Below are 12,581 nucleotides of genomic sequence, written 5' to 3' on the forward strand. Positions count from 1 at the left end.
TGTATTTACTGTCGATGGATGAACAAGAAAGCAAATATGATTTAAACAATGATGCTTTATGCAGTCATTACAAAGTGAAATCATTAAAGTTTCAACCTTCCTAAGGCACTTCATTTTAAATGCAGATAGAATTGCTAAAATTAATACAATTTCTGGGTTGTTTATTTGGGAAATGTGCATACAGCTCTTTCCCTTAGGTAGGCTTTGTCTAAGTGCATTTCTTGAGTCCCTACTCACCAATTCATAGTTTATGGAGAACACCTGATTTCTTAATACGCTTTTGAATGGGTGAGTTTGTGATATGGTGTGTGAGGTGTGCGGAAAGGTATGTATTTTTCAGACATGTCTGTTTAGGCTGCTTTTAGGTGCCTAGCAACATGATATTTAGGCACTAAAGTGGCTGGACCAATGCAACTAGGTGGATTTATTCCAGCTGAGGATCTGGCATGTTAAATCAATTTATCCTTTTTTTTTTTTATGCGAGATCAATGAATGATTCACCCCTTAGTTAAATATGAAGGTGGCACACACTATTCTTGTGTGGATTTTTAATTTTTTTTTTTTATGTCCTCCAATTTGCTTTTCAGCACTGTGGTAGCCAAGTCAGCACTCCTGATTTATAAGCCTTCCAGAGGCTTGCAAAAGATGCCGGAGAAAAGATTGCTGCAGAGCTTCAGGGACCTGTGGGCTGATTGCCTGCTGCTCTGTCAGTGATTTACAACCAAATTCCAGCCCATTCCTGTCTCAGTGCTTATGGAGTCAGGCGCTAGTTTGATGCACAAAGCATGAACAAAATGAGTCCTTGTGTGAGACGTTATAGCAGCTGCAGATAAGGTCGGAAGGGCCTTGTAGGGCTGAAACATCTGTGATATTTAAGAGTGGTTTGGGATTTCCCCCTCCTCACCCCTGGGAATTTCGTTTGCTCTTATGTTTGGGTTGCTAGGATAACAATGCCGTGATGCTACACGAGAAATTAACTTGGTTGAAAAAGAAGAAAAAGCCATAGTAATGTGTGGAAGTTTAATTATATTTTACCTGTAATCTTCCTAGTTGTGGAAATGCTTGAAGCCCAATTCACCACTGAAAGCTAGGATTTCGAAGCAGTGGTGTGAAATTGGTTTCCAAGGTGACGATCCTAAAACAGACTTTAGAGGGATGGGTCTCCTGGGCTTATATAACTTGGTGTAAGTATCTTCCTCTGTAGATGGATTTATGTGTGTCTGAAGTCATGAAAAGCAGCATTACTTAAAGATTTTTAGCAAGTCTCTGGGAATAATTTATAAAAGTGTTACAGACTTCATATCAAAAATTGAAAGAATTTATTTTCTAGCCCAACTTTTGGGGGGTTTCTCTTCTGGAAGGGCTCTCCTTTCTTTGAGTATTCCTAATTCAATTTGGTAATACTACTTGCTAAGCCCTTTTTTTTTTAGTTTCTCTGTGACACAGTAAGTTAACACTCTCTTCTCCTGAGAAAGGGAGGGTTATGTTACTGCCCAGCTTTCTTGCTTGGGAGTTTCATGCTGAATTCAAGGTAAAACACTTGAAATGCAGCCACAGATGGTAGACTTCTGTAGTTGTACAACTACTTCAATTTCTGTCAATACCCAAAATTTAGCAGTGAGTTTACATCGCTATTCCCTTCTGCCTTATGCGCACCAGGTGTTGGTTCCATATCTGTGGCTGGTTATTTGGGAACCGATCAATACCTGTTATTTCCTCCAGCCCTTATATCTGCTGCAGGTAGTTACATAACTTAAAAACATTTGGTAAAATAATCTCTCCCTATGAAGGGAAAAAGAAATATTTTCTGCTTTTACAGATTGAAGAACATAAACCATCCATATGTTGTTCTCTAGCAAAGCTCAGTGGAGGATCTGGACTCTTGACTCTGGCTTTTAACTTCCATTGGAGATGAATCCCTACCGTGTATTTCATTTCTTAATCTCCTGTGATGACTCTTGTCTTGCTTAATGAATCTGCCAGATCAAGAAGCCTGAACTGCTTTGCTTTGAGCTCAGCAGTGAACATGCTCTAGTAATAATGAACAACTGATTTTCTGTAGGGTGGGTAGAAAGACGGCTCTGGTAATGCCCATTCACTAAGCACTTATAGGGTTGCATTTGTAATTTGAGGCTGCTTTTCTCTTTCATTTTGGGGGTCTGAGTGGCAGCTTAATGAATTAACACGTTAAATGCTACTTATACTGCTTGACACACGTAGTGACCTTAAAAAGTATGTGTATGGACAGTTTAGCATGATTTAAGATGCTTTTTTTGTTGTGTTTCTTTAACAATTCACCTTAAATACATATATCTGCAGGTATTTTGCCGAATGGGACACTGAGATAGCTCAGCAAGTTCTCTCTGATTCTCTTCACCCTAAATACAGGTAACGCTTCAGATAAGAAAAAATGACTTGAGAGAACTGTGCTGGCTGGTGATTTGGGGAGGGGGCTGGTTTTATTTTTCTTTTTGTTGGGCACACACTTGGGTATTGCCATATGCTATCTGTTTTCAAGTACTGATCCTGAAAACTGATCCAATTCAAGAGACAAACTTGTATACTGAATCTTAGAAATAGTTAAACTTAGTGTTAAATGTTTTCACTTAACTTCTAATTTCAAATGATTTTGTATTTTTATTTACCTTTCTTTTTGTCTTTTCATAATGAAGGGAAGTCACTAAGAAGGAACTAAGGTATTTTTTTTTCTTTTTTCTTAGTTTTATGAGACCCTACATGTAAATAAAGATCAAACCATACTGCAATTTGGCATGTTATAAACTGAAAGAGACGCCAAGAGATCTCTATTCCTTTCTCTAAAGTTAACTCAAACGTAGCTGGTGATGCAACCCTGGGTATATCTGAGCATGCTTATATATAAAGAACGAAATCAACCTTGCTTGATGTAGCTAAAGCGCTGTATTTTTAGACCTATTTAGTACTGTGATTAACCAACAAATTTTGGGTGACTCTTACCTGTAGGAAAAAAGTCTAAGCAGTGCCACTATGGTCATAACAACTGTGACTGAGTTGATAACCAAAAATAGCCTAGGCCAAGGGTTTGTTAGCACAGTTGAAGAACCCCTTGGATTTATAGTTGCATACTCTGGCTGCCTCGCCTAATAATGGGGATAATCCAATGTCCTGACTGTTGAGAGATCAGGTACCTTTGAGTAGGACAAATTCTGTGTTGTGAACTATTTGTGAATAGGAGACTTATTCCATAATTATTGAAGGGGGACAGAAATGCCTTGTAGCCAGTTACATAGTGATCAGTGGTCTCGAAAGACGTTTTACTTTTGCCAGTAGTGTTAGATATCCATATAGCAGCTCCACATCTGAATCCTGTGAAGCTTTTTGATCTCCTCAGTATTTTGTGGCTGAGTTACCAATGATAATTCTGTGACAAACAGCACTTGGAGGGTTGGGTGGGGGTGTAAACCAGCAGAATTTGAGCGTGAGAGTCAGCCCTCAAATTTAATTTATTTGGGGTTTCTTTTATATATTGGCATTCACTCTCTTCCTACAAGCACCCCCCGCAATTCCAGTCTTGCCTTCGTGTATTGTGTTGCCTGTGGATAACTTTTATTATGTATACTAATGAACTGGGATTGTCATGATGCTTAAGCAGCATTGTGGAAAATAGCCAAGACTTTTGTTTAACTGAACTCTTACATGGGAAACTGAGCTATACTACCCAGATGCTGAGTATTCAGTGCTGGGGCTGTGAAGCAGGGTATCCTATCAGTGTTCTTCATTTACATGTTTAATTACCAAGGACCATCTTGGAGTGCTGTGTGAGCATGTGCAATTTGTATCCCTTGAAAGAGCGTTTGGTAGACGATAGATGCTGCTGGTGGTGCCCATGGTGTTCTTCCTGGTGTGGTTGCTTAGCAGCCACGCTGATTTCTGATGTGATCATGATCAATGTAGTTTCTATTTCTGTTGAACTGTGTTCCTTGTCCACATCCTACATGTGCCACCTCTATTATTCAGTGTTTGCTTGGATTTTTTTTAACTGATGTTATGCCACAACCTACAAAGATGGCTAAGATTTTAGGGAATGAATATATTCACCAGGCCATTTAAGAGGAGAAGTTTTGTCCTCATGCGTGCCACCTGGTAACACTCAGGTCAGGATGAGTATGAACCTATTAGCATCTTTAACGTTAACGGCAACAATTTTTAAATACCATATTTATGTGAAGTTCAGGGGATTTTCTATAGTGTAATATATACTTATTGTAGTTCAAGTATGTCCAAGACAGACACTTTCACACATAGCTGTCTATAATTTGGTATCTAAACCCTGCAAGCTCTGATTTGGATTTCTAAGGCAAAACTCCCACAGGCATGCCTAAGTTCTAGCCCACTGGTTAGGGTTGTTTCCCTGCCTACTTTTAGCTGATGATAAACGCTTGCAGTGATTTCTGCTAAACTTTCTCCATAAAGTAGGTACAGTTAAAGCCTGGTTAGTGGGATGTTGTCTGACTGGTTTCATCAGGCAGCTCTTTTAAATGAAAATATTGAACAGGAATTTAATCTAAAAGTAAATAGTTCCCTAAGTAACTCTGTTTCAAGGGAGGGACCTTCCGTGTCCTTGAAAACCTCTACATTATTGTGCCAAATAATAGGAAATACTGTGCAGAGTGTTTTTGGCTGTTGTGTGGTTTCAAATTTGGCTGGACATAAAACCTTTCTAGCAGAGGAGTATTTTTCATATTTGCCTCTTCGGGTGAACCATGCCTCCAGTGATGAGCCTCACGTATATCTTCAAGAACACAGAAGGCTAAAATTGTCTTTGATTAGTTAAAAGAAATGTAATATTTTCAACTTTTTGTGTAGCTCAGACTTAATTGAGGTGGATCATCTTTGTGGCCAGTATAGAAAATAACTGGCTTTTACTGAGAGCATTGATGTAGGTGCATACTTTGTAATGATGAGAGAAGTTTATCAGCAATTCTATAAAGCCAGTTACTCATTTCAAATCCTTTTATACCAATCCTTTCAGTCAAAAGCAGAGTTAAATGTGATTAGCCATCACAACAGAGGTAATATTCCTTGTTTAGTCAATGTTATAATGTCAAAGAAACTGAAAGAAAATATTTGTCAATTAGCAGTGCATGGCAATATCTGGATTTTCTCTTTTCCCTCCCCAGCCAATTCAGCAAAGCCGAATGGGAGAAGAAAAAGTTTGATAAGGCAATCGGGTAAGTTAAAAATCTTTTTAAAGCCGCCACAAACACAACAGTTAACAATGATGCTGTATATTTGAGGGGGAAAAAGGTGTTTCCTGGTCACTTTCTAAAGGAAACTAAAGGAAACAGTGTATACACTAAAGTGTATTGTCTTAACTACACCTTGATTTTGATCAAAGATTATGGGAAAAACAGTTTGAAGTAAGAATTAGGAAAAATAACCCAAAAATGCTGTAGCAAGGAGAAGCTTTCTCTCTGTGCTATGAATAGTGCCGTGATGAATATCTGTTTAATTTTTCTTAACATAAAATGTGATCAAGTTTCACTTCTTATTGTCAGAAGCTGGTTCTGATCTGATTTCAGGAAAGTATAATAGGAAAGAAATAGCAGTGAGGGGTTTTTTTTCTTCTTAAGCAGTGGGTTTGGTATAGCCGCCTTATTCATGAGCATGGAACTGGATGTTCCTTATGAGTGTATCTGAAAACCTGTAATACAACATTTTAAATTCTATGTTTCATTTTCCTGTGAAATTTACCATTAGACCTCATGTTGCAGTTAGCTTCTGAATTATTAGTTTTTTTCCTTCCTGAAATATGTCAAAGGTTAAAATAAAAAAAGAAAGTATTTTGGTTTGCTTCACAGAGATAACTAAAAAAATACCTACGACAATCTACAGAAGACAGCTGTGTTTAGAGGAGGGAAAAAAAAAAAGTCACTGTATAACTAGCCAAGTTTATTTTGTCACTAAATGCCAGTGTAGGACATCGTATGTTTTCTTGGGAAACAGTCACTGCCAGAAATGTCAAGTTCTTTGTGCAACAGGCTCACAAATTAGGAAATAACTTCCAATTTTGGACTTCTGTTGTGCCTAAATATACTTTCCTTGTTGATATCCCTTAACAAGACAGGGTTTGCTTCATGGGTCTGATTTTCTTGTTTCTTCTTCCATCGTGCTTGGATTTAGGTTTTTGCCTGTCTTCTGGCCTCTGTAGCTAGCTCTTTGTTAGGAAGAAATTGGATTTGCTTTTTAGCCATATGAATGTCTTTATAGGACTGATTGTTGAAACCTGATGTTCCTAACTGTGGGTAATGAATTCCGGTTGGGCAGATGGGTTAAAATACCAGACGATGGGTCACCCTGCAGACACAGCCACGATGTGGAGTGCTTGCCCCGTGTCAGAGGCGAGCGCAGGAGCACAGGGATGCCTCAGCTTGTTCTTATTCTGTAGGAATGAATCAGTGCTGCTCCACTGGAATGCTGGCACAGTGATGAAACTCCTGTTTTCACTGTGACCATATGTTTCACAAGGGAAACACTGCCATTAGAATGTACAAAGCAGAGGAGATAAATGTTTTTCTTGTTTTCCACCCCCCCACACCTTGGAAGCTTGTGAGGGAGAAAATTAACACACCTCAGTAGCACACAATCTGCAGTGTTGGTGTCATCAGTGTTTCATATAGTGTGCTGAGAGAAAACAAACTCTCTACAAATGTTGCTGCTTCTTTTTTCTTACAGCTATTCTTTTGCTATCGTGGGCATTAACATAACAGACCTCGCATACAACTTGCTTGTGAGCGGAGCTCTGAAGACCCATTTCTACAATGTTGCTCCAGAAGCACCAACACTAACTCACTTTCAGCAGACGTTCTGTAAGTACAGGAGGAGGGGAAGGAATACATAATTTGTACTCCTGCTGTCACTTTCGTACTACCTATACTTTAAAAAAAAAAAAAAAAAAAAAACTCCTGCTGACACAGCACAGAGACTATCATGCTGGTCTTGCTCTCCTGTCTTTAGGATACTTAGATTTAGTGCTTAGTTGTGATCGATGCCACTACCAAACCAGGGGGTAAAAAAAAACAAAACAAAATAAACAAAATAAACCCAAACAAAAAACCTCCAAGGGCCTGAACAAACCTTCCTATCTTCTTAGACTGGTCTTAAATAATAAGAAGAAACTAGAGGTATTTTAAAGAGCCGCTAGAGATTCCTTCCCTGTAAATCCAACTGTCTTAAGCTATCTGAATCTATGTCCAAGCTTTACTTACCACTCTTCAGCAGAGTTGTCCCCTCCCCCTCAAAAAAAATGCTTTCCCAGGCCTTTCTCCTGTATTCGAGCATCCCTTCTACAGCACAGACATGCAGTGCATCCTTGCACAGTGGGAGCAACACTTCTAATATTTTTCAATGTATAAGCAAGAAACTGCTAACAAGGAGTCAGGATGCACTGTTTTCCACATTTATGACAATTGCAAAGGTTTTGTTTGGTTGGATTTTTGTTTGCGAGTGTTTGGGATTTTTTTTTTTTAATTTGGCTATTTAGGCAACAGAAATTTGGTTTGCACCTATAATATTTTCTTATGCTTAACTGGATAAATGACCAGTATTAGTGTCCTGTGCATCTCTTTCATTAAATAGTATAGGTTTTCAGAACAAGAATGCTATTTAATAAGACTCGTTCACCCAAAATCCTATGTGGGCAGAAATCATACTGTAGCAGGGCTCTCCCTTTTGTGATGGTTTCTGGGTTGCTGCCCTGGATAGACTGGCTGGTAGGAACTCCAGGCAGTTTAGCTGCTAGGCGTTTGTCTTTGGTAGTAGTCGGCTTGATAAGTAAAACAGACAGATAAGTATTTATCTAAATATCCACTTGTGCATCTTCAGGTCATCTTTTCATTGGAAGAGTTACTCTGACTTTCTGCCAAATTCCTGATGTGCCTGTGGCCTTGTGAACAGATGTGTCTAGTATGATTGGTTTGGCTCCCATATCTTCATATCCTGTTCTTGGTTCTGGTTTCTTGCCATATCTAAAATCCCCCACCGCTGAATTTTAGGGGGAGGGAAGATATGTTTTAGTACCTTTACAGTCTTAGCAGGGACTGTTCTGCTAGCCAAGCCTGGGACTGTGCCCCAGGACCAGTGTGCGTGCTGACCAGCGTGGCCAGTCTGTCATGACAACGCTAGAGGGAGAGCCCATTTTGACAGCTCTTCCCTCTACAGCCCATGCATGTATGAGTTATGGAGTGGGATAAAACCTGCACGGGCCTCTGGTGTAGTAACGGTCCAGTACAGGTGGTGGATGTTCCTACAACACTCTGCCTGCCATCCTAGGAAAAACTTGAGGTTATCAAACAGACTTTACTGTAGAGAAAGCATCAACAGACAAACTCTCCTGGAGCAAGGACAATTAATCCAGAGATTATTTGTTTAGGTCTGACAAATCCCTGCTTTTATGCTCTTGCAGTTTCTCTCCCCTCCTCTCCTTACCTCAGTCATCCTAGTTTTCCTTCAAATTTCCTTCAAACCCAGACACCATTAGGCTGCATGAAATGCCTACAGGCTGCCTGACTGAACTGGAAAGTCAAAATTACGTTGCCCAGCCAGCAGCCTTGCTGGTAGAGGAACACAGTGGCTGTACATGCAGTACATGTCCATGCAGGACCTCCTAAATGCTAATCTACCACATCACCTCATCTGCACCCTTCTGCTCCCTCAAGCCATGGGGACACAGGCAAGGCTGTGAATTGCCTTTGGCCCACTGCTCCTGGGCTCCGTTGCCTTCTCTGACCGTACACGCAATGCACTAAACTGCATTGCTCAATGTCCTGCTCAGCTCAGCCTCTGCTGGAGTACAGAACGTACCTCTTGGAAATCTCCTGGGTTTTGAAGGGTGAAGATCTAACAATGTTTTACATTTTATGTAGTGATTATTTTTTTTAAAGGGTTTTACTGAGCTTTTCTTTGAAAGTAACATCTCTTAGAATGAAACAGCCTGTGGCTGTTCAGAATATATGGAAGAGATTTGAAGATGTACCTAAAGTACCTTTTGAATGGAGTTTCTCAAGTTGATGATGGGGGGAAAAATATGATTATGCAAATATACCTTGAAGTTTCAAGTTTAGAAGTATGTGTCTTGCAATTGTCATACAACAGAATCCTATAATAATTTGGGTTGGAAGTGACCTTTTAAAGGTCATCTAGTCCAAACCCCCTGCAATGGGACATCCTCAACTAGATGAGGTTGCTCAGAGCCCCTTCCAACCTGGCCTTCAATGTTTCCAGGGATGGGGCATCTACCACCTCTCTGGGCACTCTGCGCCAGTGTCTTACCACACTCATTGTAAAAAAAATTTCTTCCTTATATCTAGTTAAATCCTACCCTTTTAGTTTACAACTATTACTCCTTGTTCTATCACAACAGGCCCTAATAAAACTAATAGAAATAAATGGATAAAAGTAATTAAGCCTTTTTTTTAAAAAAATGCCCTCACTTTCTGGAATACAGAAAACTTACTTGCATGTTTTGCTGTGCTGGAATGAAAGATTATACTTCCTCCATGATTTATCTGCTGTGGAAGTTGGGATCAAGAGGTTGGGTCCGGTTTATTGAGGTTCTAGTGTTGGATGTAACATTTTTTCCTGTCAGTGGTTCCTCTTCGAGTCCAAGGATGGCACAGAACTGAGATGGTAAAGGCCTTAATCAGAGCCTGTATTATTAAAGCCACTTTGGGATCAAGTTTATTCCTAAAACAGGGATATCTTACCAAAGCAAGTGGTTCTGTATATCACCTTGTCAGTCATCTTTTTAGAATTGTAGGCATAAATGTTAAACAGCATTTCCAGTAAGGTCATGCACACACAAGGTAAAATTGCGCATGAGGAGGAAGTGATGATAGCTGTTAAGTTACTTACCAGTATGCTCTTTTTTTTAGTGGAGAGGAAGCAATGTCCCCGTGAGGAAATACCTGTGAGGCAGAACTTGAATATAGACAAAAGGCTGGTGGAGCAGCATCAGCAGCATCTTCCCCTGCTTTTATGCTCATTAGTTTAATGTTTTGGTTCATGTATCCGTATGTCAAGACAGTGATTTCTTGTATTTATTGGGAGAAGTTCTGCTAATGGATAATATTCATCAAACTTTGTGTTTGCCCAAAATGGGTTTAGTCTTGTCCCTGCATGGTGTTGTGAGGTGTCAGACATCGATGACCAGGATTCTCTGCATGCATCATAATTGTTAATTTCTTTCTAATTTTGTATGTGACCCTTACATACCTTATTTATCTTTTTTACTTTTCCTTATTTTTGTAATCTTATAGGCTACTTAATGCATGAATTCCACAAATTCTGGATTGAAGAGGACCCGCTGGACATAATGGAGTTCAACCGTGTCAGAGAGAAATTTCACAAGCGAATCTTGAAACAGCTGCAGAACCCAGAGATGGCTCTGTGCCCTCACTTTGCTGCATCAGAAAGTTTAATCAATATGTAGTTACTCACTCAGTTTTATTTGGAAACATTGTCTCACTCTTGTGTTAGATCACTGTTTAGACCATCACTAGCATACTGAATGACCATGGCGATTGTATGCATGTTTTTGATGCAGTATTCCTCTATTTATTACTTTTTTTTTTTTTTTGGTCACGTGTACTAGATCCCCTTATGCTTCTCTTGTTGGGGATTTCTCATTTTAAATGGGTGCTCATATTGCGGCATTATGCAGTGTTACATTCTGAATTGATGTCTGAGTATCAGAGTTTTTCTATTTTTTTAGACTTTCTTCATAAATTCAGCATTGACAATTGAATTGTATTTCTCTAGCTGTGTTTTTGTATATGTGGAATAAATAGCTGGATCTTGTATTGTGGAAGCTTTTTAACTTCTTGGTATGTTTTAAGATAACTACTGGCATTTCAAGCAAAATAATATGTTTGGACCTCGTCTAGAAGATAATGTGTGTAATTTAATCTGATGCAGGCAAACACATTAAAGTCCAATTTTTTCCATGCAGCCATATATGCTTAATGCAGAATTAATGAGGCTTATGAGAGACAAGTTTCAGTGAGAAGAGTTTATGCAGAATTACAATCGGACTCCACAGCTGCATGAATACCAAATGGTCTGGGTGATGCTAGTGCAAACACGCTCACAACTACTGGATGCTCGTATCATCGGGCTGTTGTCACCAACACTGTCATGCTGAAGCATGGTCTAAATTCCTGCACATTCCTTTGAATATACAGGGGTTAGTATTTTGTGTCGCATGTTGGAAGGCAACATCATTTGGTCACATTGTACTTGGTGAATTCAGGGAGTAAAAATCTATTTTTTGGTTTTTTTTGAACTACTAAAAATTGCTTTGGTTGTCAATTGTCCTAAGAACTAGGAGAAATAATTGATTAGAAGGTTTAGAGCAAAACCACTTGAGTTTCCCAGACGACTTATACAAAAAAATTAAAAATGGCAAACTGCCTTTTTTTCTAAAAACATAAGTGAGTAAAAGTGTCTGACACAAAGATTGTGTAGTATATTGAACAGCATCTACCATGGCATTTCATACCCATGGTATTTTTTACCTTCTAAGCAATCAATTTTAGTATTATATGTTTGTGTAAATCACTTGCATATGGAGATTAAATTGAGTAGTGTCCAACTACTTGTGAACTATATGAATAAATTATATGTCATTCTAAACTGAGGCACTGTGGGTTTTATTTTTGAGATGTGCAGTAATACAGATGAAAGCTATTTTTCTTTAATGGGTCAGGTAAAAGGGGACATGACAGCTTTGTGGTATTTCCCTAGTCTGAAGTGTGATCTGTACTTCCTCAGATCAGGCTCTTTATACCATTTCTGGTTACAGCTTGGGCCATCACTTGGGTAAAAAAAAAATAAAGTGATGGGAGTTGTTGCATTTCTTGGGAAACTTTTTTTTTTTTTGGATTTAAGCCCTCTCGTTTCATTGATCAAATGTGAAGTGGGGATCAGGACTCCTCTGCGGGGCTGGAAATTTGCACTCGTTGCTGAGTTAATCAGCAAAACTCTATGGGTCTTGTCGTGATTAGTCTTCCCTAACGAATTTGGAAATATATATATAAATATAGAACTGTAAATATTAACTACTGCATATTTTGCATGAAAATACAAGGAATAAAAACTGCATGATTAACTTACTATAATTGATTTTTGGAAAGCGGTTATTTATAATCATTAGCTATCGAGGACTTCTTGGCGTCACTCTTGAAGCTTCTAAAATAAGTTTCTAGCAATAGATTTAATTGTTTCAAATCTTAGACTCTTGCTGTCTTTCCCTGCCCCACTCTGACTTAAATACCTTTTGCAGTTTCTTAGGATACGCTGGTTTATTTTTAATACTCTGCGCTGGAGTTCATGGAGGGGAGGGGAAGGGGGACACAAAGGTCCCTGCTACCTTCTTACTGGTGTGATCTCCTCAGTTGTTATGCCTTGTCTCAAGGTGTTAACTTCAAATAAAATCAGAAAACGTCATCTGGCTCCGTGTCAGATTGTGTCACTAGGGTATAGCTGCTTTGGGTGATTGTTTTCCTGTCTTGCAGGGAGATGGATTTATTGAAGCTAAGTGTGAA

At 39.0% G+C, this 12,581-nt stretch overlaps 1 protein-coding gene across 4 annotated transcripts in view; it reads left to right on the top strand.

Moving 5' to 3' along the window:
* Positions 1 to 12,367, top strand: part of ELMOD1 (ELMO domain containing 1) — a 56,648-nt gene extending 44,281 nt beyond the window's left edge. For 3 of the 4 annotated variants that reach the window (XM_054195764.1, XM_054195747.1, XM_054195755.1), the window contains exons 7-12: positions 1,051 to 1,184; positions 2,320 to 2,388; positions 2,673 to 2,696; positions 5,160 to 5,210; positions 6,715 to 6,848; positions 10,296 to 12,367. In XM_054195764.1, the coding sequence (XP_054051739.1) occupies positions 1,051 to 1,184; positions 2,320 to 2,388; positions 2,673 to 2,696; positions 5,160 to 5,210; positions 6,715 to 6,848; positions 10,296 to 10,468 (585 nt within the window). In that variant the 3' untranslated portion in view covers positions 10,469 to 12,367. The remainder of the gene's footprint in view (positions 1 to 1,050; positions 1,185 to 2,319; positions 2,389 to 2,672; positions 2,697 to 5,159; positions 5,211 to 6,714; positions 6,849 to 10,295) is intronic. The other variant, XM_054195773.1, reaches the window with a different exon arrangement.
* Positions 12,368 to 12,581: the final 214 nt, after the last annotated feature.

This window comes from Rissa tridactyla, chromosome 1 (genome assembly GCF_028500815.1).
Source record: "Rissa tridactyla isolate bRisTri1 chromosome 1, bRisTri1.patW.cur.20221130, whole genome shotgun sequence".
Taxonomy (NCBI): domain Eukaryota; kingdom Metazoa; phylum Chordata; class Aves; order Charadriiformes; family Laridae; genus Rissa; species Rissa tridactyla.